The sequence below is a fragment of the Periplaneta americana genome, chromosome 7 (assembly GCF_040183065.1).
Source record: "Periplaneta americana isolate PAMFEO1 chromosome 7, P.americana_PAMFEO1_priV1, whole genome shotgun sequence".
Classification (NCBI taxonomy): Eukaryota; Metazoa; Arthropoda; class Insecta; order Blattodea; family Blattidae; genus Periplaneta; species Periplaneta americana.
Genome location: NC_091123.1, coordinates 40721024 through 40747581, shown reverse-complemented (window position 1 = coordinate 40747581; position 26558 = coordinate 40721024). Strand labels below are relative to the sequence as shown.

The 26558-nt window shown below is 34.0% G+C and overlaps 1 protein-coding gene across 1 annotated transcript in view; it reads left to right on the top strand.

Annotated features, from left to right (window-relative positions):
- kl-2 (dynein heavy chain 2, axonemal kl-2) overlaps positions 1 to 26558 on the top strand; it is a 120264-nt gene that overhangs the window by 60291 nt on the left and 33415 nt on the right. The window contains exons 31-44 of the mRNA XM_069830609.1: positions 1749 to 1864; positions 4108 to 4418; positions 6834 to 7012; positions 7475 to 7564; positions 10435 to 10574; positions 14855 to 14990; positions 15674 to 15715; positions 16214 to 16359; positions 18368 to 18498; positions 18823 to 19019; positions 20110 to 20274; positions 21390 to 21556; positions 22673 to 22844; positions 25183 to 25395. Coding sequence (XP_069686710.1) covers positions 1749 to 1864; positions 4108 to 4418; positions 6834 to 7012; positions 7475 to 7564; positions 10435 to 10574; positions 14855 to 14990; positions 15674 to 15715; positions 16214 to 16359; positions 18368 to 18498; positions 18823 to 19019; positions 20110 to 20274; positions 21390 to 21556; positions 22673 to 22844; positions 25183 to 25395 — 2205 coding nt within the window. The remainder of the gene's footprint in view (positions 1 to 1748; positions 1865 to 4107; positions 4419 to 6833; positions 7013 to 7474; positions 7565 to 10434; positions 10575 to 14854; positions 14991 to 15673; positions 15716 to 16213; positions 16360 to 18367; positions 18499 to 18822; positions 19020 to 20109; positions 20275 to 21389; positions 21557 to 22672; positions 22845 to 25182; positions 25396 to 26558) is intronic.

The window sequence follows — 26558 nt, the reverse complement described above, 5'->3', positions numbered from 1 at the left end:
CTGAGAGAGGAACATAGGTTAAGGGTTTTTGAGAATAAGGTGCTTAGGAAAATATTTGGGGCTAAGCGGGATGAAGTTACAGGAGAATGGAGAAAGTTACACAACACAGAACTGCACGCATTGTATTCTTCACCTGACATAATTAGGAACTTGAAATCGAGACGTTTGAGATGGGCAGGGCATGTAGCACGTATGGGCGAATCCAGAAATGCATATAGAGTGTTAGTTGGGAGACCGGAGGGAAAAAGACCTTTAGGGAGGCCGAGACGTAGATGGGAGGATAATATTAAAATGGATTTGAGGGAGGTGGGGTATGATGATAGAGACTGGCTTAATCTTGCACAGGATAGGGACCGATGGCGGGCTTATGTGAGGGCGGCAATGAACCTTCGGGTTCCTTAAAAGCCATTTGTAAGTAAGTTTTTGTAAGATTGATAAAAACGTTTTAGATAAAAAAAAGTAATCATAATGCACAATGATATTATTCTTAGACGACATAAAGAACTGTAGGCTATTGCGCATACATAAAGAAAATAATGTCGTTCTAGAACTGCATCCACACTAAAGTTAATACCGGTACTATTTATCAACAATGTTAACGTTAACATTCATTAAGTGTTTATTAATGCTGTTTACTTAACTTCATTAGCTTTCTGTCAATACAGTACTGAAATCAAATCTTTATTTTTCTATATACACTTTTAACACTTATATTACTGATTAAATTTTCAACTTCGTCACTGTGCTAATATTTAGGATTTAACTTGGCTGACTAGTTTCGAAGTCTTGTTCTTCATTGTCCATAAAGAATAAGACTTCGAAACTAGTCAGTCAAGGTAAATCCTAAAGAAGTTGGAAATTTACCGGTAATCAGTGAAAGAAATTATAACATGGATCTCGGGAAGAAGGAAACTAGTGATGAACAGAATCGAATAATCTGTTCTCGAATAATATTAAAAAATGAATAATTTATTCGAATAAAAGTTCTCGAATACTTTTATCATTCGAATAACGATTTGGTTACTCTGGTTCTCTTATCCAGCATGACAGTGTACTGTGCAAGCATAGGGGTTTATATTTTTTTATTATTCCTATCACATGCTGTAGTTATCTGCAACTTCCGATAAGGATGTTGATTCCTGCATTCTGTAATTAGACGAGAGAAAGAAAAAGGAGAGAGGTGAGACAGAGAGAGACAATCTGAGCAAGTCTTTATTGCATGTAATCACCTCATGTTTGTAGGTGAGGTTAGTCGAATGTATACCGGTACGATTGATGAGCAGTCGGTGTTCTCGAGAACTTCCTTCTCATTGTTTCTTTCTGTTCTCATTCTTCACTTCTCGCAACATGTACCATCTGAGCAAAGTATTCGAATACTGGTTCACGATTCGAGATTATACCTGAAGAATTTACAAGAATCGAATAATTCGTTTCTTTTCATTCGAATACTCTCATCACTGAAGGAAACATTATTGAATGTGGCATTTAGTATTTTTATTCTGTGCAACGAAAAAAAAAAATGACGAAAAATGTGGCCAAAGAAAACTGCAAAAACGTATATAATTTAGTTTGAAAAAGGTAGGCTCTTGTAGCCGAGATAGCAGACTTGTAATTTTTACGAATGTCTTCTACTGATTTTGAAATTTTAATAAACACAATTTTATCTAAAATGTAAAAAAAACATATGTATATTGTAAAACTGTTTCAGTTAAGACACCTATTGACTAAGTCTTGTCAATATTTTACAGATTTTCCAAGGTCTATTACGCAGTCACCACGAAAGTACCAACTCTAAGACGTCAATTTTAAGGTTGTGGATTCATGAATGTTACAGAGTCTTCAATGACAGACTTATTGATGACAAGTATGTATTACCGATATTAACCCTTAAGCATCATCTGATTAAGGTTCTGGTTGGTACTGGGTATGTACAGTAGTGGCAAAAAAAAACCGGACCGACCCTTGTAGCTAATTTCAGAGCCTTGTTCACTCCAGAGCACGATAGACTGGTAACTAAGACTTTCGTTGTTCGAATCCTGCCTGGGAAGGAAACTTTTTTTTGTTCCTTATTCAAATTTATTCCCAATACTTTTCGATTGTAGCGACATTTTACTACTTACTTAACTTATTATTCCCAGAAGATGAATTTTACCAGCTATTGAAAAGTATTGGGAATAAATTTGAATAAGGAACAAAAAAAAAGTTTCCTTCCCAGGCAGGATTCGAACCACGAAAGTCTTAGTTACCAGTCTATCGTGCTCTGAAGTGAACAAGGCTCTGAAATCAGCTAGAAGGGTCGGTCCGGTTTTTTTTTTTTTGCTACTACTGTACATCTATTATCAGGCAGTACATTTCACTTGACGATATGTGTCAGAGGAAGAATAATTGTTTGTATGCATCTGACTGGTGTAATATGTAGCTAGTTGGTGATGTATGCAGTGGAGGGAGAAAGGGACTGGCCACCCTACCCCATTATCTCCTGGCCTAGTTGCCTCATAAGTGGTGCCTTCTTGGTGTTGCTTGTGAAGTTCAGACCTGTCTTCGGACAGTTGACTAAACAACAACAACAACAACAACCCTTAAGGGGACACTCAACTTAAAAATTGCAGAAAAATTGTCATAGAAATGAAAATTTCTACATTAATTTACGTGACAGCACTAAATCAATACGCAGAATTCTTCCCCTATTCATTGAGAAGTCACAGTCAAATGCACAAAGCCAAAAAATAAAAAATGATAATTAAAAGTGATATTTCAATTAATGATTAAGATATTACTTTTAATTATCATTTTTTATTTTTCGGCTTTGTGCATTTGACTGTGACGTCTCAAAAATGATAATTAAAAGTGATATTTCAATTAATGATTAAAATATCATTTTTAATTATCATTTTTTATTTTTCGGCTTTTTGCATTTGACTGTGACTTCTCAATGAATAGGGGAAGAATTCTGCGTATTGATTTAGTTCTGTCACGTAAATTAGTGTAGAAATTTAATTTTTCATTTCTATGACACTATGACAATTAATTATTAAAATGTCACTTTTAATTATCATTTTTTATTTTTCGGCTTTGTGCATTTGACTGTGATTTCTCAAAAAATGATAATTAAAAGTGATATTTCAATTAATGATTAAAATATCACTTTTAATTATCATTTTTTATTTTTCGGCTTTGTGCATTTGACTGCGACTTCTCAATGAATAGGGGAAGAATTCTGCATATTGATTTACTTCTGTCACGTAAATTAGTGTAGAAATTTAATTTTTCATTTCTATGACACTTTTTCTGCAATTTTTAAGATGAGTGTCCCCTTAAGCAGTTTCCCATTAACTTTGTAACATTAAGAGTCATGCAGGGTGTTGCTGACACCCCAAATATAATGGTTTCTTAAGGGCTATTTTTTAGTGAACAATTAAAATATCGCTTTTTTCTATTTATACAACTGTAGGCTATAAATACTTCAACTCCTGTCACAGTGTTATAATTAGTTATAGTAATTAGTAATGATAATATTTCAATATTGGTTCTCATGTAATATTCGAATGTTTATACACTACTAGACATAATGTACTTTTTATCTTCCTTTCCAAACACTTTCTTGATTTTTCTGTGCACACAGTCACTACTTAATATCCATCATTATTATTTGTTACACAAGTATGGTCAGTTTAGTCACTGTCACTATTTTTACAATAGGAACGCAGGATGTTGGTGTCACTCCACACCACTTAAACCATTATTATCTCGAGTATGCGAATTCCGATTTCTAACATGTTTACAGTTACAATTCTAAGAAAAGTACTGCAAGTTTCAGAAGTACAGGCTCACTCAATATGTAGTTAACAGCTCCGTATATGTGACTGGGGTATTGACAACACCCAACGCGACTGCTTAAGGGTTACAATAGTTTATCATGTATTTCAAACATCTAAAACTCAAAACTGATAAATTATTCAGTAGCAAATTTAGGACAACTTCATAAAGTAGCAGCAAAATGATATCAGTATCAGTCAGTATATTCTTCACTTTAATGCATTTAATTAAATTAATAATCTAATTGAATTTAATTAACTTTAAATTTAAATTATTGTTTCCTTTTTATAGGGATGAAGAGTGGTTTCTGGAACAAATGAATGTCCAACTTGGGAAATATTTCGATTTAACTGTACATAACCTTTGTCCTGCAAAAGAATGTCCAATATTTAGTGACTTCATGAATCCATGGGGAATATATCAAGATTTAGAGGATTATGAAAAAATCAGAAAATATTTAGAAGGACAACTGGAGGAATACAACGTATCTCCAGGAGTGGTTCGCATGGATATTGTGCTCTTCAAGGATGTGATAATTCATATTGCCAGAATTGTTCGTGTTGTGTCACAACCCCGAGGAAACATGTTGTTAATTGGAATAGGTTTGTTACTCTAATACTGTCCTGACTTATTAAGTAATGTTGCAAATAATTTTTATTTTTATATACTTTTAGGTTAATGATTTACAAATGTTCCGCAACATTCCCAGGCACATACAAACTTTCTTAGCAAGAGCCAGGACAGACCATATTATCACTCAGAAGCAGTGGCGGCCGGTGAGACATTCTGGTGGTGGTGCCAAAAATGAAAAAAGTTGTACGCAAATTACCCTAGTGAAATTAATAATCGCAGTTCACATTTGCATTATATTAAATAAAACACATTAATTAAACCAGCTATTTTACCAGGTGTACAGTTAATAATGCATCTAGTAACAGTTACAATAACATTTCCGAAACTAATAACGAAATTTACAGATACAGATAATGCAAAACTTTCACAGTATTGTTAGTCAAATACAAATAACTTTTATAACTAGTAAAATTACTGCCAAAAGCACACGAGATAAACAATGGCATAGATAATAAACAAACATGTTTGGACTTTATTTAACAGGCCGATGAATTCAAGACAGCGGCCTGAATATCACATGTTCATGTCCTGCACAGATCTCTTGTATAGTTAACAGAAGCATCAATACTATAGCAACATTGTAACGATATTTAGTTGCCGCAAAATAAAACAAATATTACACAACATTAACAAACAGTTTTACATAATATGAAAAAATATTTATCTTTCTAAAAAGAACCATGACTATCTCTGCGTTCAATATAGCTGAATGGATAATAATTTACACATTCAAATCCAAGTTATGTGCATTAGTTTTGAATTGGCAACATTACATTAACATTTGGCGCGGAACTCTTAACTCATAGACAAATAACGCCTCCAACAACCCTGCCATCTAGCGAAATTTCTGCATTACTGTGCTCTAGTGGGCGGAATATTAACTACTGAGCCAAATTGAATTCGGCTCAAAGTCTGCCATAAGAAACGCATATAAACTAGCAGCAGTAGCCTTTTGTACAGTGTTACATCGACGCAGGTAGTGCCTCACCGAAGTGGCTCCAACGTTCGGAAAAACGCTGCAAGAGTGCGTCCGGATATGTGCACACGCTCGTTCAAATGAAATACGAATAAAACTTGTAGAAATAAACTATTACAACTGCTTTCTAGGTTCTTTCATTGGTGGTGCCATGGCACACTGGCACTAGCCCAAAAGCCGCCCCTGCTCAGAAGTATCTTCACCGCTTTAATCTTGTTGACTCTAGTAGTTGTTGCTGGTGCAACAATAACGAAGAAGATCTGGAACATATCCTCTTAAACTGCCCTGTCACAAACATCCATAGAACTAATCTAAAATCTGCAATCCCTGTAACCTTGGACAATTCTCTCCAAATATATACTGAATACACCTCATCTTTGGAATGTGGCTGCTGAAATATTATACAACCAGCCTTGTGCTTTTTACCCATCATTTGTAAGAAGAGGAAATTCATAGTGAAACATAGTGGAACACATGTTGTCAGCAAATAGCTGGATACACTACGAAGATAGATATGCTTTTAGGTTGAAAACAAATTCATTTCTCGTCCATTAGTTTGTGAACTTTATACCACAGTCATAATTTTTTGCATACCTTAACTTTCTTAAATGGTCTTTCCACAAGAAACGATTTTTATCTAAAAACATTGTAGTTGAATGCACGGTACATTATATATTAGGAAGACATTTACAAAAAAATAAAAGTATCTTTAATTTGTTTGTACAATTAACATTGTAACTCTTATTGAGCTCTAGTCGAAATCTCTCCTGAAACTGTGCACATTGTTAGGTCTCCACTACTACAGATAGGTGAACACAAACAATTAGTTGCCCATACTAAATGGGGTTGCAAAGTGAAAGCTTGAATGAAAGGTTATCGAAAAATTGAGTAGCCCCCAACCTTGATCAGACAGTGCTCACTCAACTGGCATAACGCAATGAGTGCACAAGGTCACTCGCACAGTGATAATGTAGGCATTCACGTTTAATGGCAATTAAATTGCTCTTTCTATGTACACACCTTTGTTTCTTAATGCAACATTCCAAGTAAGTTTCACACCCTTAGAGTTGGTAGGGGAAGCTTTCCCTGTCCCCTATATTTGTGTATATGTTGTGGAAATCTAACAATATGCGCAATTTTAGGAGAGGTTTCGAAATGAGTTCATTAAAAGTTCCCGTGTAAATATTAAATGTAAAATTGCACGTACAGTAAAACCTCGTTAATCCGGACTCCAATAAGCCAGACTTTGTTTAATCCGGACAGGCAAAGAAATAAAAAAGGTGAGTTTGTTAACTGAATAGACTTAGAAATACCGTACGTATTTTAGATGCAACACAATGCTTAGTTTTTTTTCTTACTACATTTCATAATAAAAACCCTTTTTATTTTGTAATATATATTTTTTTAGGTGGCAGTGGTCGGCAGTCTCTGGCTCGTATTGCTGCATATATCTGTGAATTAAATACATTCCAGATTTCTGTTACAAAACAGTATCGAGTACAAGAATTTCGAGAAGATTTAAAAGTTTTGTATAGAAGTACAGGGGTTGATTATAAACCAACTTCATTCCTCTTCAGTGATACACAGGTAAGTGAAATACGATTCTAATGTGAGAGTACAGCACTTTTTGTCATGTATGTTCAATTTTAAAACTAGCATAATGATTAAATTTCTTATTAAATTGGTAATGATAATTAATTTAATTTTTAATAATAATAATTTATTTTTTTTATTTATTTATTCATTTGTTGTTGAACATAACAGGCAAAGCCCAATTACAATGTTCACGACTAACAAATTAATTTATAAAACATAAACAAGGAAAAGGAAACATACACTTATTAAAAACTGAAACAAAATAGAAATATGAGGTATTGTAATGCCATTACTCAGAAAAATTATAAAGACTACCAAATTCTCTGTCATATTCATACATTTTAGAATCCAAAATTTGTGCAAAAAGAAACAGACATTTTAGAAAAGAAGGTTCAAATTTTATTTTCTGTTACATTTTTTTCTAAATGCCTTAACAGACGTTTTTCTTCTTAGATTACAGACGAAACTTTCCTTGAAATCATTAACAGCATATTGAGTAGTGGTGAAGTAACAAATCTATTCAAGTACGAAGAATTTGAAGAGGTATGATGGCAGATTTTTACTAGATTTATATTAATCCATACGTGCATGTGGATATGTATGTGTAACTATAATAATATGCATAAGTATATATTCAGGTGTGTATATGTATGTCCATATGTAACTGGGACCAAAACATTAATTAGTTCGAATTTGGGAAGTAATATGTAGAAAATTTTTTATTTATTTATTTAATGCAGGGCTGTAGAGTTTATCTTTAGCCATGATAATGGCAACATGCAATAGTGTGAGACAAGTAAACAAATATACAAATAAATAAACAAACATTGAGAAGAGTACAAAAATAGTTATGTAGAAAATTGTTTATAGAAAAAAAAAACGATACAAATTTGAAATCTGTTAGAACATATAAGCAATGGAAAAGACTGTGATAGAATGGAACTTTCGATATACCGGTAACTGATTTTTATAGGTCTGATATCAGTAGCAGCTTGTGACCTGGTTTACGCAACCACTTATTTATTGCAAAACATTGTGGTGTTAATATTCTCTTTCGGGTGTCTTATTTTTTAACAAAATAAACTGCAATCAATAAGGGTGACCATAAAAATGCAGAATAAAAGCACTACAGAATGATTAGAAAGACAAAAAAAAATTAAATACAGGAATTGTTAAGTAAAAAAATACAGAGAAATCCAAACCCAATAGAACCATTAATGGCCAAAATATAAATGGTAATGTAGGCCTAATATTTTGAATGAATCCTTAAAAATATACAATTAAAGTTTTTGAATTAAAAAAAATCGGAGACTGAGTGCTTTTAAAATATTCCATGTAAATTTAGACAGTGCGCCACGTGTACCAAACAAAAGACCAGAAACACTCCAATGACTAGTGGGAATGTTATACTTCTCACTTAAGTATGGGATGCGGGACTCATAAATGGATTTCTTCTCCTCATCAACGTGTTGTGCCTTCAGGGCATCCCTCTCAAACCGGATTGTAGGATCAAGAACTATTCCCTTAGATTGAGTCTTGTGGATGGCTACAATATCTGCTCTTCTATTCGAATCTAAAGATGAAACACAGTGAATCTCCTCATGTACCTCCCATCCACGAAGCTTGAGGACATCAGCAATATCAGTCCTGGCCTTATGGTGTCGATTGTTGCGCAGCAGCTCCGTTTTTCGAGAGAATCCCAACACGTGACCAAGAGTTTCCGTCTCGTTGCAGCCAGGATGGCGACAACGGGTTGTGTTGAAACTTCTGTCTGACACAGATATAACTACAGATAGATTGCTGGACATTTTAATTGCATTAATGTATTCTGAAATTAATAAATTTGCTTTTGACGACATCCAGGAATTTGCCTTGGGGCACTCAGAATACAAGATAACTCCTTTGCCTTTATGAAGTAATTTGCACCATGATTCAAAACTTCTGTTCCGCAAGATCTCCTTCAATTGTCGACCTTTAGTGTTGGGAGCAACAGAAGACTTATTGATGTTTAGTCTACGTAGACTCAGTTGCTGTTCAAGGCGCAGGTTCCTTACAAAGTTAAAATTCACATCATGAATACGGTGAAGACGATTACAGACGTTATAATGTTGAATGCTGGCCTCTCACTCTGCTGCTTATTCATTGACAATTCAGCGAAATACGACGTCTGATTAAAAAGTGTCCGAGTTTTATTACTCGCAAACTAATTGCAGTATTAGGGTGGGGCTGTGTAGTGTGTGACCATAACCTTCTTATGCATAATGGAGTACTGAAAACATTACTTTATACCTCATATAATGAGAAAGCAAAATACAAATGCTAATAGAAACTGAGATAAAAGGGATTACAGTACATTGTCTAAAATGAGCGATAAATCATAGTTCACTTGCTGCATAGGTGGAGATACAGCGATTTCCTTTGGGGGGGGGGGACAATAGGACGATAAAATAAGCTAATTCGTAAATAGTTTAGCATGAGAGAAAGCGATGAAGAGGTAAGTCTTTTTGTGTGATAAGGATTTATCTTCTAGGACATCTCGAATTTCTCACATATGTTTGTATCCAGAATTTGTTTAGTACTTTGAAGGGCATACTCTGTACGTTTCTTTCTGTTAGAGACCAATGGATAAATTGGAGAGTTTTTTTTTTGGAAAAACAGCCATAGTCCAAAAACATACTTTCTCAGGAGAAACAAAAAACTACTTGGCATTGGTGTTGTTAACACTTCAAGTATGAAATTCATCATGCCATTTCTTAAGATGTTGTAGAAACTTGGGAAAACTGAAGTACATTTATAACTTAAATTGCCTCATAGACATACATGTGTAAATGTAGGTAACTGTGGTCAATGATTGTTTTAAGAAAAAATACTCTGTTGTGGCTGAAGTGTGCCTCTCCTTTAATCTTCTTTATCTTTATTATATCCTGTTTCTTCTCCTTTCGATGCTTACGTTTCTTCCATGGGATTACTTCTGCACCTAAAGATGACTTCATAACTAACTAATTAATACACGTGCTAAATATTTTTCTCTGAGGTGGCTTTTGCTGTGTACTGTCAGTCTACTATAGTTTAAAATTGTATGGATAAATGTTTCAAGATGATATGAATCGGATATTTGTAAATGTTACCATCATCCTGGACAATGACTGTTTTCACAAAAAAAAAGTTTTTGGACTATGGTTGTTTTATGAAAACCACTGAAAATTTCCTCTCCTATAACATAGGACTATAGTGTTTTTTTTCCACTAACAACTAATTCAGTAGATGGCCGCTACAATATGCTCACTACATGCTTAATATCTTAAATTTGAATTTTTTTTGGACTATGGTTCTTTTTTAAATAAACCTTCAATATGTTGCTTACTAAGTTATTTTACCCTGCTTTGTATTAATACATTTTGCTTTCCAATTAGATAAAATCAACTTTATCACCATTTGCATTGAAAGAAGATATAGTTCCTACCAATGAGGCCATGCTCAAGTTTTTGGTGGATCGCGTGAGAACTAATCTACATGTTATACTTTGCTTGAGTCCTGTTGGTGATGCTTTCAGGTAAATGAATTCATTTAAATTGATGTGAAAAGTTTATATAAATTTTTTGGCGAATCAATATTTGCAAAAATCTTATTGTAGAATTAATAGTAAAATATTTTAATTGTCATGAAAGTCGTGTATGTCTCTGTTACTTGTATAAATTATATGTACAAGATCATTCTAATAGTTAACTAAATATTATAGTATGTTTCGCCAGTTTGTCACAGGCCACGTATCACCTGCTTGCCTGATCCCTGCTGTTGTGCACTGCTGCAATTTCTTAGTGGGTGGGAACACGTATTTTACTGTTTTTTGATAAACACGCAACAGTTCAAGTTCAATTGTCAATGAGAGCAGTTTATTCCTCTCTTTTGTTTTGTGGCAATGCTCAACAAATGTTCATTGAGGGAATGTGTAGACCAGGGGCGGCTCTACAATAAGAACTGCAGAGCTGCAGAACTGCCATTTAAGTGGACCTGAAAAAATTAAAAATGTAAAACGTGCTTTTATATAATCTATTCATTGTTTCATTTATTTTTCCAATTCATTCTCCTTCGATTCGAGATTTTACTGTTTGTAGGAGCCTTGAACTGCTCCAGAATTTTAGCTGTAGTGTACTTTTCGGATCTGTGATCGGCAGTTCCTGAAGTATGGTAGTCGGCAGCAGAAAACTGGTTTTCTTCACCGTCCCATAAGACTGCATTAGAGCTGCAACCGAAGCAGCTCTCTCCGAATATATAAAAGAACCGTCAACACTCTCATCTCTTTATGATCTACGTTAGAACACATAGCTTCTGGATTACTGTATATCATTACAGTTTCAGTGTGTTATAGTACTGTGGGTGGTGTGATGTGATTAGTCAGTGTGTCTAAGGAAATATTTTATATTAAAAATGAATGAAATGAAAACCTAATCGACCAACCCTTTTCGAAATTGAAAGAGAAATTGCATGTCAACTTAAGAAATTAGGACGTCCTACACAAAACTTAAATATTGAAATTTCTGGCCATTTAAGTGGACCTGAAAAAATTAAAAATGTAAAACGTGCTTTTATATAATCTATTCATTGTTTCATTTATTTTTCCAATTCATTCTCCTTCGATTCGAGATTTTACTGTTTGTAGGAGCCTTGAACTGCTCCAGAATTTTAGCTGTAGTGTACTTTTCGGATCTGTGATCGGCAGTTCCTGAAGTATGGTAGTCGGCAGCAGAAAACTGGTTTTCTTCACCGTCCCATAAGACTGCATTAGAGCTGCAACCGAAGCAGCTCTCTCCGAATATATAAAAGAACCGTCAACACTCTCATCTCTTTATGATCTACGTTAGAACACATAGCTTCTGGATTACTGTATATCATTACAGTTTCAGTGTGTTATAGTACTGTGGGTGGTGTGATGTGATTAGTCAGTGTGTCTAAGGAAATATTTTATATTAAAAATGAATGAAATGAAAACCTAATCGACCAACCCTTTTCGAAATTGAAAGAGAAATTGCATGTCAACTTAAGAAATTAGGACGTCCTACACAAAACTTAAATATTGAAATTTCTGGAAAAAGTCGAGGAAATCATATAGCCTACTACTCATTTTAATACCGAAATGTGTAATGGAAACGATTGGTTTTTTGCTGCGCTCATGAAAACGCTTTCTCCCCCACCCGTGTCTTCTGTTTACATGGACAAACACCGGAATGAAGGATTTAGTTAATTTGACTTAAAATAACTAGAAAAGCTTGTGGGGCACATCTCCACTACGTGACTACTTGTACCAGGTGGAAGAGGTGTAGCGCATGTATGGTTTGAGTATAATTTCGGATGCACAGTCAACTTCGAGAAGGGGCTGTAATTACACGCGTTATCCGATTTAGATGCAATAAACAACATGCGTTTGCTAAATACACTATTTTTCATGCAGAACTGCCAATCTTTGTAACCGCGGGCCGCTACTGGTGTAGACCTATATAATACATACATAAAGAATAACAACTCGTGTGGCAAAAATTTAGATGTAGAAATATAATATTATAGTTAGTAAATTTAAGAAAATGGGTCCTTTGAATGACCGGAAAATCAGAAGAAAGTCCCATGCACTTACTGACGGAAAAGAAATAGGAGCACAATGCTTAAGAGTACCAGAGATATGTAGTATAGGACATCGGAATTTATACAGCTCTGCAAGACAGGGAGCAAAATTGTTGAAGTTAGTCCTACAGAATTACAGAAGTTAATGAATTACAGCTCCAAGATTACGATCGCAATAGATTTAATGTTTGTAATCGAATATTATAGAAAATCAATTATGAAGAAATTGATCCCAGATACAGACCAACAGAAAAGCCAACAATCGTGAACGAGACTCCATTGTATAATGTAAAAATAGGATTCATTCATTCATTTAGTGTTCTGCCCAAGGGCAGGTCTTTCACTGCAAACCCAGCATTCTCCAATCTTTCCTATTTTCTGCCTTCCTCTTTGTCTCTGCATATGGTCCACATATCTTAATCCCGGGCCAGGTCGATGGCATTTAAGTGTGCTTAAATGCGACAAGCTCATGTCAGTAGATTTACTGGCATGTAAAAGAACTCCTGCGGGACAAAATTCCGGCACATCCGGCGACGCTGATATAACCTCTGCAGTTGCGATCGTCGTTAAATAAAACATAACGTTTAACATATCTTAATGTCGTCTATCATCTGATTTCTTCTTCTACCCTCGAACTCTTCTCCCGTTCACCATTCCTTCCAGTGCATTCTTCAATAGGCAGTTTCTTCTCAGCCAGTGACCCAACCACTTCCTTTCATTCTTTCTTCACCCACTCTTTCTAACACAGCTTCATTTCTTATTCTGTCTGTCCACTTCACACATTCCATTCTTCTCCATAGCCACATTTCAAATGCTTCTATTTACTTCTCTTCACTTCGTCGTAATGTCCACGTTTCTGCCCCCATACAATGCCACACTCCACACAAAGCATTTCACTAGTCTCTTCCTTAGTTATTTTTCCAGAGGTCAGCAGAAGATACTCCTTTTTCTATTAAAAGCTTCCTTGCCCATTGCTATCCTCCTTCTGACTTCCTGGCAGCAGCTCATGTTACTGCTTATATTACACCCCAAGTATTTGAAGCTGTCCACTTGTTCTACTGCCTCATTTAGAATTCGCAAGTTTATCTTCGGTATTTTTCTTCCTATGACAATGCTCTATCTTCATCCCATACTGCTCACAGCTGTCATTTAGCTCCAATAGCATATCCTTTAGTATTATTTCCTCTTCTGCTATCAATGCCATATTGTCGTGTCCATAAAATTACTGGACCTTTCTTCTATGAAGAAAAAAAGAACAACAGTAAATTGTGCGAGCTACAAAAGAGAGATTTTGGTTCCCTTTTTTTTATGATGAATTAATATATTATGTGGTATGTTTCGCAACGTATTTTCAGCAGGATAATGCCACAGCTCATATGGTATTTCTAATGTATCCATGACTCAACTGCACTGGATATTTGGATGCAGGATTATTAGCAGGAATAATTGCAGCTTCCTCGTTTTTCAGACACATCTTGTGATTTTTATCTCTGGCGAATGCCTCATGGTCTAGTGGTCAGAGCTTCTGGCTATAGTTCATTAGGTCCCGGGTTCGATTCCCGGTTAGAGCACAGGAATTTTTCCTGTGTTCGTCCATGGTCTGGAATTTAGGTTAAGTTTAGATTTAAGACCTCTCCTGGCACCACATTATCATAATCATCCTATCACATCATTGGGGTAATGTAACTCCGCCTTCCAGGTGCCCCAACCTCAGAAGTGGGTTACAACTAAGCCACGGCCAGGAGAGAAGACCAGAAATGTCGAAAAGACAACCTGGTGGCATTGGATAAAAATATATATATATAAAAAACATACCTTCATATGCTATAGGAACTTAAAGAAAATACATAAAGAGATATTAGATCTATTAATGTATAAGAATTGTTGCATAAGAATGACAATTTCTTACGAGGTAGTGAAATAAATGTTAGAGAATATGGGCCTCACTTCCAGCAGCAACTGTGAGGATAGTGAGTTCCAAATGTTTTAGCTGAGAAGTCGCAGCACTACACAATGGCGAGGACTGAGGAAATAATAACATGTGCAGTTAAAAGCATTGTTAAATAAAATATTACTGCTGCTGATGCTATTGCCACTGCTGCTGTTGTAAAAGTAATTTCTTCTTATCCTGAAATAGGGAAAATTTCTAGCTCATTGATATGTTTGTGACTTTAATGTGGTGCACCATTTTTAAGATAAAATTGATATTTGTTTCAGAAATCGTATTCGACAGTATCCAGCATTAGTGAACTGTACAACTATTGACTGGTTCAAAGACTGGCCCAAGGAAGCCTTACTAGAAGTGGCAAACAAGTATCTAGCTGATGTTAATTTCTTAGAAACTATTGGAGATGTGAGCTTCAAATACACTACTCTTATTTATAATTTTATAATTTATTATTTCTCCTATGCCGCACTGTAGGCAACGACTCTGTAGGTAAATTGACCTACACACTTGGCTTCATATGGGAAGATGACGAACAGTCAAGTATCCGCCATTAATAAAAAAGAAAGAAAGAAAAAAGTTCGTCAATGTCAGTCTATTCAAAACTATATAGACTAGGAACGTTCTAGTTTATCAGCAGCACACGAGACGATGATGATACAATTTGTTAATCATGAATAAAAATATAACTTATGGATAAAAATATTTCAAAATAATTACAGTCATGTAGTATGCCAGAATAGATGTTGTGAACACTTAAGTCATATTTCATTCTTGTCTTGCAAATGTCGAAGGTTATGATGATATTAGAATAGACTAATAATGTATGTATATTTATTTTAGTCAAAATTTATTTGGATCAAAAAAGATGATGAGAAACGTATTTTAGGCTCTTTTGTTATGAAACTTCTAGTTATATATTTGACTGCTGTTCCACACATAATCCTCATGTGTCTTAATTAAACACTTATTAATTATATTTGTATTTCGAACTAATAATGTTGGCTTCAATATAATTACCGGTATTGAATTTTTGTTGCATTGTTTTTATGAGAGTTTCTCTTAAGATTTAATAAATTTCTTTCTTTCAGAAAAAGATCACCCTAGGAGAATTTGAATATGCCACAGCACAGGTTAGTATAATTTTCTTGAGTTGCTTCTAATATCAGTTTTTAATTATTATCTGAAGACAGTTTTCAGCAACAAGAGCTAACAGAATAGTTTATGTAAAAGGAAGAATTCTTATGTATTTATGGCAGAGACATTTTTACTTAAATTAAATAATGAAAATTACTGTTTTAAAATGCTCTTTATCATTAAAAAGTATTAATTTTCAACTATACTGTACTATGGTATATAAAACTTTAACTAAAAGATAACTCAATTTTTGTTATTAGACTTTTAGTTAAATATTATTCTTTTTAAATAGATTATTTTAAATTTATTTATGCAATTTAAAAAATGGACATGCTATCTTAACATAGGAACACAATTTTTATTTTTTAATTTTTTACTTATTGTATTATGAGCAGCTTCCTGATTCTCAGATTTTCCATTGTTTATTATATGAGCTGTAGATTATTATTTCTCACCATGCTCAGAAAATACGATACCCCCATTTATGTTTGCAGGAAAAGCTTAGGACATCAGTGGCTCTTATTTTTGCTACAATCCATGATTCGGTATCAAAGTACTCGAGAAAGATGCTTACAGAACTAAAGCGTCACAATTACGTCACTCCAATAAATTATTTAGAACTTGTAGCAGGATACAAACGGTAAGTATTTTTGAAAGTAATATAGTTTCCTTTTTAGTGCAATTGTCCCCTCTGAAAGGGCAGATTATTACATTAATATTCAGTAAGTAAGGGGTTTGGGTTTGTTTCTGAATTTGTTTTACTGTAGGTAATTCTTTCCGACTCTGTTCCTTGTGTTTAACAGAATTTCTTTTATAGAAAGATGTCTACTGATGATACGTAGTACATAAACTTGAATATGATAGCCTATTTAAGATTATTTCAGTGATATTTGGACAATTTTAACAAATTATTGTGCTTCATTAGAGTATAATCCTGGTAACTAATTCTGGCTCTGAATGACTGGGTAAAATACTTAATTCGTTACTGTTAACTGGTAGCCTGCTGATTTCTGATGCAATTGAATTTCTTACGATAACCATGCCATTTACTAGTTTAGCAATAAGGAAAATTAGTTTAACTACAAGTAAAACTGAATTTCTAAAAGTATGTGTGGATGAATTAACTCACCCCATTTGAGAATAAAGACTAAGTAGAATTTTGAATGGGCTAGAAACTTCTGGAAATTTTTGTCTGTTGTCCTTTCATTTAAGGATAGGCTTCTTACACATGTCATGCATTAAATTAATGATATGCACACCCGATTTCATTTTCCTTCATAAGATATCTATAGCTTCAGTGCTTTTTTAATTTTTCAACACTTGGATATAATGGCTGACATGGGAAGAGCTCTTTGACTTAGAATGACGTGATTCGATTTTGTTGTTGCCTCCCTTAACCAAAAATTTGAAGAGATACTTCGCTTTTCTCTCAGGGATTCCAGCCTACAAAGAACTTTCCACAGTACAATATCTGTGGAAAAAACCATTGATTTATCTTTAAAAAAAAGTAAAAAAGGAGAAAGAACCTTTAAAAACCTGATCACCTCACGACTTGTTGCAATGATGTCTGAATATGCCACTGATCTAAAATACATGTCATCTATAAATCTTCATAATAAGTACTGTCTCATTGATATATTCTTATAAGTGACATTGTTAAATTTTGAGAGACTGTATTTATGAAAAATTGAGCATACTATTGCATTCAGTTTGTGAAGAAAGAAGGTGGATGTGACCATACTTATTAAGACAATGTTATGTTACACAGAGTGAAGAAAAATTGTCCAACATGCATTCCACCATATGATTCTTTGGTGAATATCATAGAGCTTTTCCATTTTGCTTAAATTTTCGGTCTTACATATTTTTCACTACATAAAGTAATTTAAATATCTGACGACTTTGTAAACAAATATTTTGAATATGTATTATGTCTTTCTCGTGTTAAATTTTACCGTACCTGATTAACATGTTTTGGCCTGCTATTGACCATCTTCAGAACTGGTTGTTGTTGGTCTTGGCGACTTTTGTTTTGTTTCCTGTGGGGGTGTGTTTGTCTAGTGTAATGTCCACAGGAAACAAAACAAAAGGAGCCAAGATCAGCAACAACCAGTTCTGAAGATGGCCAATAGCAGGCCGAAACATGTTAACCAGGTACAGTAAAATTTAACACGAGAAATACATATAATACATATTCCGAAGTGATATAGTGTTAAAAGTTGTGTAATCAAGATGTAAAATATTTTGAGTTCAGAATTTTCTTTAAATTTATGTAATACGTATTAAACTTGCTGAAAGCTTAATGTTGAGAAAAGAAAAGTGTCTTACAATTTAAATAAAAAGAAATTAATATGGAATCGAACTCAATATTTTGTTCTTACTAACAAAAACTGTAACTACCCATCCAAACAGCACTAGAAGGTTATATTATTTTTTCTTGTAAGAAGTGGCAGTAAAGAATATTTAAAGATGCCACATTCCCAGTTTAAATCCATTTCTAAAATAAAAAAACAAATTGGGAAATTTATGTAAATAAAAAGTGTCTTGATTTTCGCCAAATTATTGTATATAGGAGTGCCTGTCCGCCAGTTTTCCTTCATTAGGTGTAAAATATGTAATATGAATATTAAGTTCTTCTTCTTGTTTAGAATGTTGGATGAAAAGAGGAAAGATACTACGAGAGCAGCTAATAGATTGCGTAATGGTCTATTCAAGATAGAGGATACCAGGGAGAAAGTGCAAGTAATGAGAGCTGAACTTGAGGAAGCTCAACTGAAAGGTGACATATATCTCGATCTCGGACGTAATTAGCCTTATTGAGAGCTTTATGTGTTTTATATGAATAAGGTAGGCCTAGAGGTGCATGAATAGACGTCTTTCTAAGTTGTGCCAAGTTAAATGTAAAGAAGAAAATTTTTTTCCCCTACTAGAAACTTTTTCAGCATTTCTACTTTATAATGTCTTAATGCACTTTCTTTGGGAAGAAATAAATTAATATATTGATCGAGGAGAAATATAGAATTTCTTGAAGGCTTAATAAACAAATGAATTTCGCATAAAGATCTGCACTTAAATAATTAATCAACTTTACGTTTGTTTGCAGTAAATGAATACCAACAACAATGCGATGAATATTTAGTGATAATTGTCACACAGAGGAGGGAAGCAGATGAACAACAGAAATTAGTTGCTGCACGTAGTATTAAAATTGCTGAAGAGGAAGTTGTCTGCAAAAGGCTAGCTGAAGTTGCAGAAGCAGATCTCATGGAAGCAATGCCAGCTTTAGAAGCAGCTATGAAGGTATCTGATAAATCAAATAGGCCTATCTCTGTAAAGAATGGAATCAAGTCGATTACCGACACATGTTTATTTTTCTAAGGTGACGATACAGTTGTTCAGTTACCTTGTTTAATCATTAGATTTAATCCTTCACGAAAAAGTTGCTTCACTTACAGGAATTTAATGATTGTCTGAAGATATTGTTAGTACTACATCTGATTATCTCCAACAAATGATTATGAAAATTTTTAACCTCAAATTTTGTAACTGATCAACTTTACAACTCTTCACTGTGTTAGTATGAGGAAATTACCTGGCTGACTAGTTTCGAAGTGTTGTTCTTCATTTTCTAAAGTCTAGTGAAGAACCTGTGTATTTTCTGGTTTCCTGTTGTGGTGGGGTATGTTCATGATTTTGTCGAAAAGGGTGTGTGTTTTGAAATTGATTTGAGTGTTCAGGATGTGCTGTGGGTGTGTTTTTGTATGTTTATATATTTCATATTGTTCTACAGTGTCAAGTTTCTGGTTTTTTTTAATGGATATGTAGTATTTTCATGTCAGTGTCTATATTGCTGTAGTTGTGATTGGAGTTTGTGATGTGTTCTGCGTAGGTTGAATTGTTGTGCAGTTTGGTTATGGCTGTCCTTGTACTACAAATGTGGCTCAGAGATGTCACTAGTGCCAACAATCCTAGGTCACTTAGTTTATAAGAGATTATCCAGAGTGGACCACACAGGTGATTGATCTACATTACACTGTAATGAATGGAAGAAGAAGAAGAAGAAGAAGAAGAAGAAGATGTTGTGATGTCACAGGGGAACCAGAGTACCTGCAGAAAACCCCTGCCCTGTGTTACCTGGATCATGAGCTTACCCAACAAAATTTATAAATTCAGGGTGGATCGACCAGGACTTGGACCCAGCCCACTCTCTTATAAGCCCAGCATTCTAGCACTTAGCTACCATGGCGGTTTTCTTTGAAATTATTGCTTCAAACCTGAGTAATTCCCACCATCAGCAGCTCGTAAAAGAAACAGAATTGTACACGTGACTACTTCATTGATATGAGACCACTGTCTAAAATACTATGTTTATGTTTTGTGATTCATTCAGGCGTTAGATGCTCTTAATAAAAAAGATTTGGCAGAAGTGAAGTCTTATGGCCGCCCTCCTGCAAGAGTAGAGATGGTGATGGAGGCTGTTATGATACTTAAACAAGTTGAACCAACCTGGGCTGAAGCCAAGAGGCAACTTGGAGATCCAAACTTCTTACTTCAGGTGTGTAATCTCTGGTACCGTTAATTAAGTACCTCTTTAATAATAAATAAATAAAATTGCATACAGTATTGTCTATAAAGGAAAAAAAAATGTTTATTCATCTAACCTGATGAATGATTTTAAGTGGAGAATATCATGAACATAATAAGAGAATTCGACCTTTACTATTGAAGTTTTACAAAGACACTGTAATGCTTTCAGTGCAATACCATTATAATGAAATGTTAAACTCGATTTACTAAAAATTATTGTGTCCAGCACCATAGTGTTGTGATCTAAGACGTCAAACCTGGATTTATGGGATGAATGCTGATTAACTATAATATATATCTAACTTTATTGTTAACATGAATTTAATGAAATTTAAATATGATGTCATGAAGTGATGTTGATAAATACATTTCAAAATTTCAGGCAAGTTTTGACCTTTACGTGTAGTGATGCCTATCATTAACAAAAATATTTAAAAAGTATTATTTAAGGCGAAATTGATTCAAGTTTTTAATTTTTACCATTGACGTTGAAATAAGTACAATTACCTATATCATAGTTTGTATTCTATTCATTCTCATAACATTAGGAAGTATTTACTGTATTGTGAGAAATTTGACGTGGTCAGAAGCAAAGGGGTGTAAGTGCATTTACGTTATTTTCCATAAAATGTGATTAAAAGTTACTAGCATTGGTAAATTCTGTGAAGTTGTAATTTCAAATGTTAATGTGCGGTGTGGTTAAAAGAAATTTTAAATGCTTTAGTTTACCCTGAATGCAGTTTAATAATTTTTTTTTTAATGTCACTTACACTCCTTTGCTTCGAACCGCCTCATTTAACGAATTTCTATAACATTTTAAAATTATATTTTAAATTTATATTTGGTGACAGTTAATAAATCCAGGATCGCCTTAATCAGCTGCCTTCCTCGGAAGAGGCCCATGGGGACATTATGGGCTGAACTTGAACTTGAACATAATAAATCATGTTCAGTTCGAATGCTCCATTTTTATACGTTAACTACCATTTTTGAAAAATGTTACTTACTATTTAATATCTATTACACTAATTATTATTAGTCATCGTAAATTTTGGTAATAATAAATTATATCTTCTCTCTCAGCTTCGAGATTTCGATAGGGATAACATATCTGACCGCACACTCAAGAAAATTAATGTATATACAACAAATGAAGAATTTGATCCAGAAAAAGTGGGCATTGTCTCTCTGGCAGCGAAGTCCCTTTGCTTGTGGGTGATAGCAATGGAGAAATATGGAAAAATTTATAGGTATGTATAACATAGTCGTGAGAATTTGTTTTCCTTTTTACTTTAAAGACATGATTGCTTTTATAAGAACATGCATATAAATTTATATTTATCCATGACCATAACGAAAAACATGCCTTTATTAAATACTTTTGGTTTGCAAGGTAGGCTTTTATTCAACATTACTTTATTTCACTAGTGAGATAAAGACTTTACCTCACAGTTTGAACTTTATCTCACAGTTCATTAGTATTTTCCTAGTACCCGGGTACACACGTATACTTTTCCATTCAACTATTACTCAAGAAGTTAATATATTAGTTACTAGATGTCACTACCTCTACTTCTTTATTACCATTTCTTAAATATACATAAACTCAATCTCCTCCTCTTTTCTCTATCTACTACGTCGTAATTTGTGCATTACATCCACATCTAATATGTATCTTTTTAAAATTTTGTAATAATTTACCTTTTGGGATGTGAGGAGGGTTTATAGTTGGGTTTATAGGATTTTAAAACAACACGCGTTAGCCAACTGAGCTAAACAGACACGATGATTAATTAAGTTTTAATATTACTCTTAAGTTTACAGAAATAAAATGTGAAATTATTTTAATCACATTAGTCCCGTGAACACTTCTAAATAATCCCTGAAACTTAAAAAAAAAAAACGAGAATACACGTTTAAAATGAAAAATATATATTAAAATTATATAATTAATTATAATTTGTTATTTATCCAACGCCTTAGATACCATTCTTCACTAATCATGGCCTCCTACATCATAACCTACCTAGTACATGTATCGATTCTAAAATCCATGCCATGATATGTGATTATATGAGGACTTATTTTCAACATATTTTCTTTTATAAAACAGAATTTTTCGTTATGGTCATGGATAAAATTACGTATGGTACTTGTGAGCGTGATCTTTATTGCGCGAGTGGAAAGATTTAAGCACGAGGCGTCAGCCGAGTGCTTAAATTACACGAGCGCAATAAAGATGCACTTACCTCACAAGTACCATAAGTAACTATTATTTGTATATTGTCAAATCAGATTACAGTCTAAGAAGCTTTTCTCAGTTTTGCTCAGATCAGGAGAGATTACTGGTTATTCTCTCCATTTAGGATAGTTGCACCTAAGAAAGCAAAGCTAGATGAAGCACAAGCAGCTCTGCGAGAAAAACAGGCAACTTTAGCCGAAGCTAAAGCAAAGCTACAAGAACTGAGTTTATACCTTGAACGGCTGCAGAAAGAGTATGAAGAAAAACTGGCACAGAAAGAAGAATTGAGAAAGAAGGTTAGTTAAGGGAATAAATATGGGTAAGAATAGTAACGCTAAAGGGAGTGTCTGTAATATTCTGCAGAATGCGGCTAACAAGACTTGACTCTGGTAATGTGCTCCCTTTGCTGCCAGTCACTCTGTTCTCTGGCGCATGGCACACTGATATTTTATAGAGGTAAAGCTTAAGCATTTTGAGTCAACGTAAAACAGATCGTTGTGACATAATTCCTGTGATATCAAAATAATTCCTGCATATTTGACTGTGGACTTCACGTCAAATTTGTTCACATATCGTCAATATTTTCTGTGAGGACTCTATTTGCGTACTGCCACTTTTTATTTATTTATTTATTTTATTCGGAGCCCTTTTCACGCCACTTCTTAAACAAGTCAAGGACATATTCCAGGCGTTCTCAACCTGGTGCTCGCGAACACCATAGTGCTCTTTTAATGACATTTGGTGCTCTCCTCATGAGAGTAAAAAAGTGCTCGTGAACACAAACGTTCATGAGATCCTTTTTTGAATTCAAACTGTTGTACGAGTTGGAACACATAATGTTCATATCCATCCATTATACCCTAATATGTTATAAATCTCATAGACCTTCTGTATTTCGTGGTGTATAACCCCTTTCAATTCAGGGTAATCTTAATCAGAAAAATCAAGATTATTCAAGAGAATAATATAGCTGCTCATATGGAACTTCAGTTGATAGATCTCCAGTCCTCCTTAACACTAAAATATTTGTTTTAAAAAGTGAAATTCATAGCCTTTGGGGGAGCAAAAGATACAATAAAACTCCAAACACTGCGTAGTTTTTCTCTCAAATGTCTGGACAACTATCTATGCGAAAAAATGTTCTTACTTATGAAATACCTCGAGAACAAAGTACGTTTATGATTAACTAATTCACATCTGCAGAACTGTTGTAGCTGCAAGCGACTTCTCTTTGGATCATTGAAATTCTGAGTAGCATTCAAGTTCAAGGATATCATTATTGTAGTAAGTGTTTAACAAAATTTATTTATTTATTGTATTTATGTTTTCACATAGGCCTATTAAACTATTCGATTTCATGGTGCTCGCTCATTTAGTATTGCATGTGTAAAGTGCTCACAATCTTCAAAAGGTTGAGAATCTCTGGCTGACACAGTTGGGTATATTCCGAAAAAAGTAGCCGCAATTTGCTCAAACAATTCACGTATGACTTTTCCACCAAGAGAGAGCTCCACAGCACACTGTATTCATTGCTCTGTCGTGTAATTGATTATGGTTATTTTTATAAATGCGGTTTCTTGTTGTGAGAACACCAACGAAACTGACCACTGTTGCTAATCTGAATCCAACTGTGTCTATCTGCATCACTATGCCTATTTGCTTATCACTTCCCAGTCGTGAGCTAGCAAGAGCATAACCAGAGTCAAGTCTTTTTGCCGCGCTCTGTACTTCTTTTACTATCCCTGTCTTAAAATTACAATTTACCTACATTTCACAATGACAATGGCTAATTTAGGCTGACATTTTGTATATTCTATTCCCTAACCGTTTCAAATGTATATCATTTTACCTTTTAGGTGTGTTTCCAAATTATATGTAATACGCTTTGTCAAATCTGGCAACCTTTTCATAAGGGAAGCTAAATTTATTTATTATTACACTAAATTTGTATTAATACAGTAACCAATAGTTTCAATGCATTGATATTATTAGAAAGAGGAGTCATTAAATGAATACTATATTTTGTTCCTTACTTTGATCTCAAGAGATTAGCATCTTTAGCAAAGATAAATATGTTGCTAATTGGGTCTTGGAAGAACTCGAAAAGTGGATTTAAAAATGCGAGCATTTAGCTGTGCATTCACATAATAAAAGCCTGACAGTTTCATCTATGTGATAAAAATAAAGGGCAAGAGTAGTCCATCCCTCTTTCAATCTTTTTTGAATAAATATTCCTCTCACTATGTCCAAAATTACCAAATCAACACACTCGTAACAACGTAAATGAATTGTAATGAGTCAGAATCGTAAGTGAGTGTAGGCATTCGGTGACCAATTTAGTTCATAACATTCAAGAATATTCAGTTACTTAAATAACTTAAAATTATTTTTTTTTTTTGTAGTTCTTCTAAATAATTTCTCATGTTCTAGCGGATATTGTACTATTTTTACTCGGAATACTAACTGCATTCACTTTAATTCTGCCATTAACAGTATGGCCATTAAAGAATAAATTCTAAGTTTTCTGTGATTAGTTATCACTTGCTTGCCAATATTGCGTAAAACGGGTGTGGGTTTCTAATAGAAGTTATTTTAGTTTTCTCCATGTCTGATATTAAATGTTATAAATTTCAGGCAGAACTTTTGGCCTTGAAGCTAGAGAGAGCAGTTCAGTTAATTGAGGGTCTAGCTGGTGAAAGAGAGAGATGGATACAAACAGTTGCAGAATTGGACAGCAAGTTTGAATTGCTGCCTGGAGATTGTCTTCTGGCAACAGGTTTCATCTCTTATATGGGACCCTTTGTATCTTCCTATCGAGAAGAACTAGTTGAGAACTGGAAGACATGTGTAAGAAATTATTCAGCTTTCTTCATTTACAAATAGTTACAAATATTAACATGTTAGTTATATAATGTTTTATTTAACTTTACTCTTTATAAAAGTATGTCTGACAAATATATAATTTTATGCATCTGCCCATACTTTACTTTTTATATATGTTTATTGTGAATTTTACTTGAAGCAAGTAAAGAGATAGGTTTGGAAGTAAATCCCGAAAAGACAAAGTATATGATTATGTCTCGTGACGAGAATATTGTACGAAATGGAAATATAAAAATTGGAAATTTATCCTTTGAAGAGGTGGAAAAATTCAAATACCTGGGAGCAACAGTAACAAATATAAATGATACTCGGGAGGAAATTAAACACAGAATAAATATGGGAAATGCCTGTTTCTTATTCGGTTGAGAAGCTTTTATCATCCAGTCTGCTGTCAAAAAATCTGAAAGTTAGAATTTATAAAACAGTTATATTACCGGTTGTTCTTTATGGTTGTGAAACTTGGACTCTCACTTTGAAAGAGGAACATAGGTTAAGGGTGTTTGAGAATAAGGTGCTTAGGAAAATATTTGGGGCTAAGAGGGATGAAGTTACAGGAGAATGGAGAAAGTTACACAATGCAGAACTGCACGCATTGTATTCTTCACCTGACATAATTAGGAACATTAAATCCAGACGTTTGAGATGGGCAGGGCATGTAGCACGTATGGGCGAATCCAGAAATGCATACAGAGTGTTAGTTGGGAGACTAGAGGGAAAAAGACCTTTAGGGAGGCCGAAACGTAGATGGGAAGATATTAAAATGGATTTGAGGGAGGTGGTATATGATGATAGAGACTGGATTGATCTTGCTCAGGATAGGGACCTATGATGGGCTTATGTGAGGGCAGCAATGAACCTTCGGGTTCCTTAAAAGTCAGTAAGTAAGTATATGTTTATTGTGCTATTATTATTATTATTATTATTATTATTATTATTATTATTATTATTATTTCTTTTATTATTGTTACTATTATTCACTCCAAAATATATTATAATTAACCTGTTCTGGCTCCCATTTCTTCTATGCTCTTCTTCAACCCTGCCTAACAGTTTCTCTGTAAGACCAGACCCTCTTCGAAAACTTGTTTGCTATTCCTATCAAATATATTGTCCACTGGTACATAATA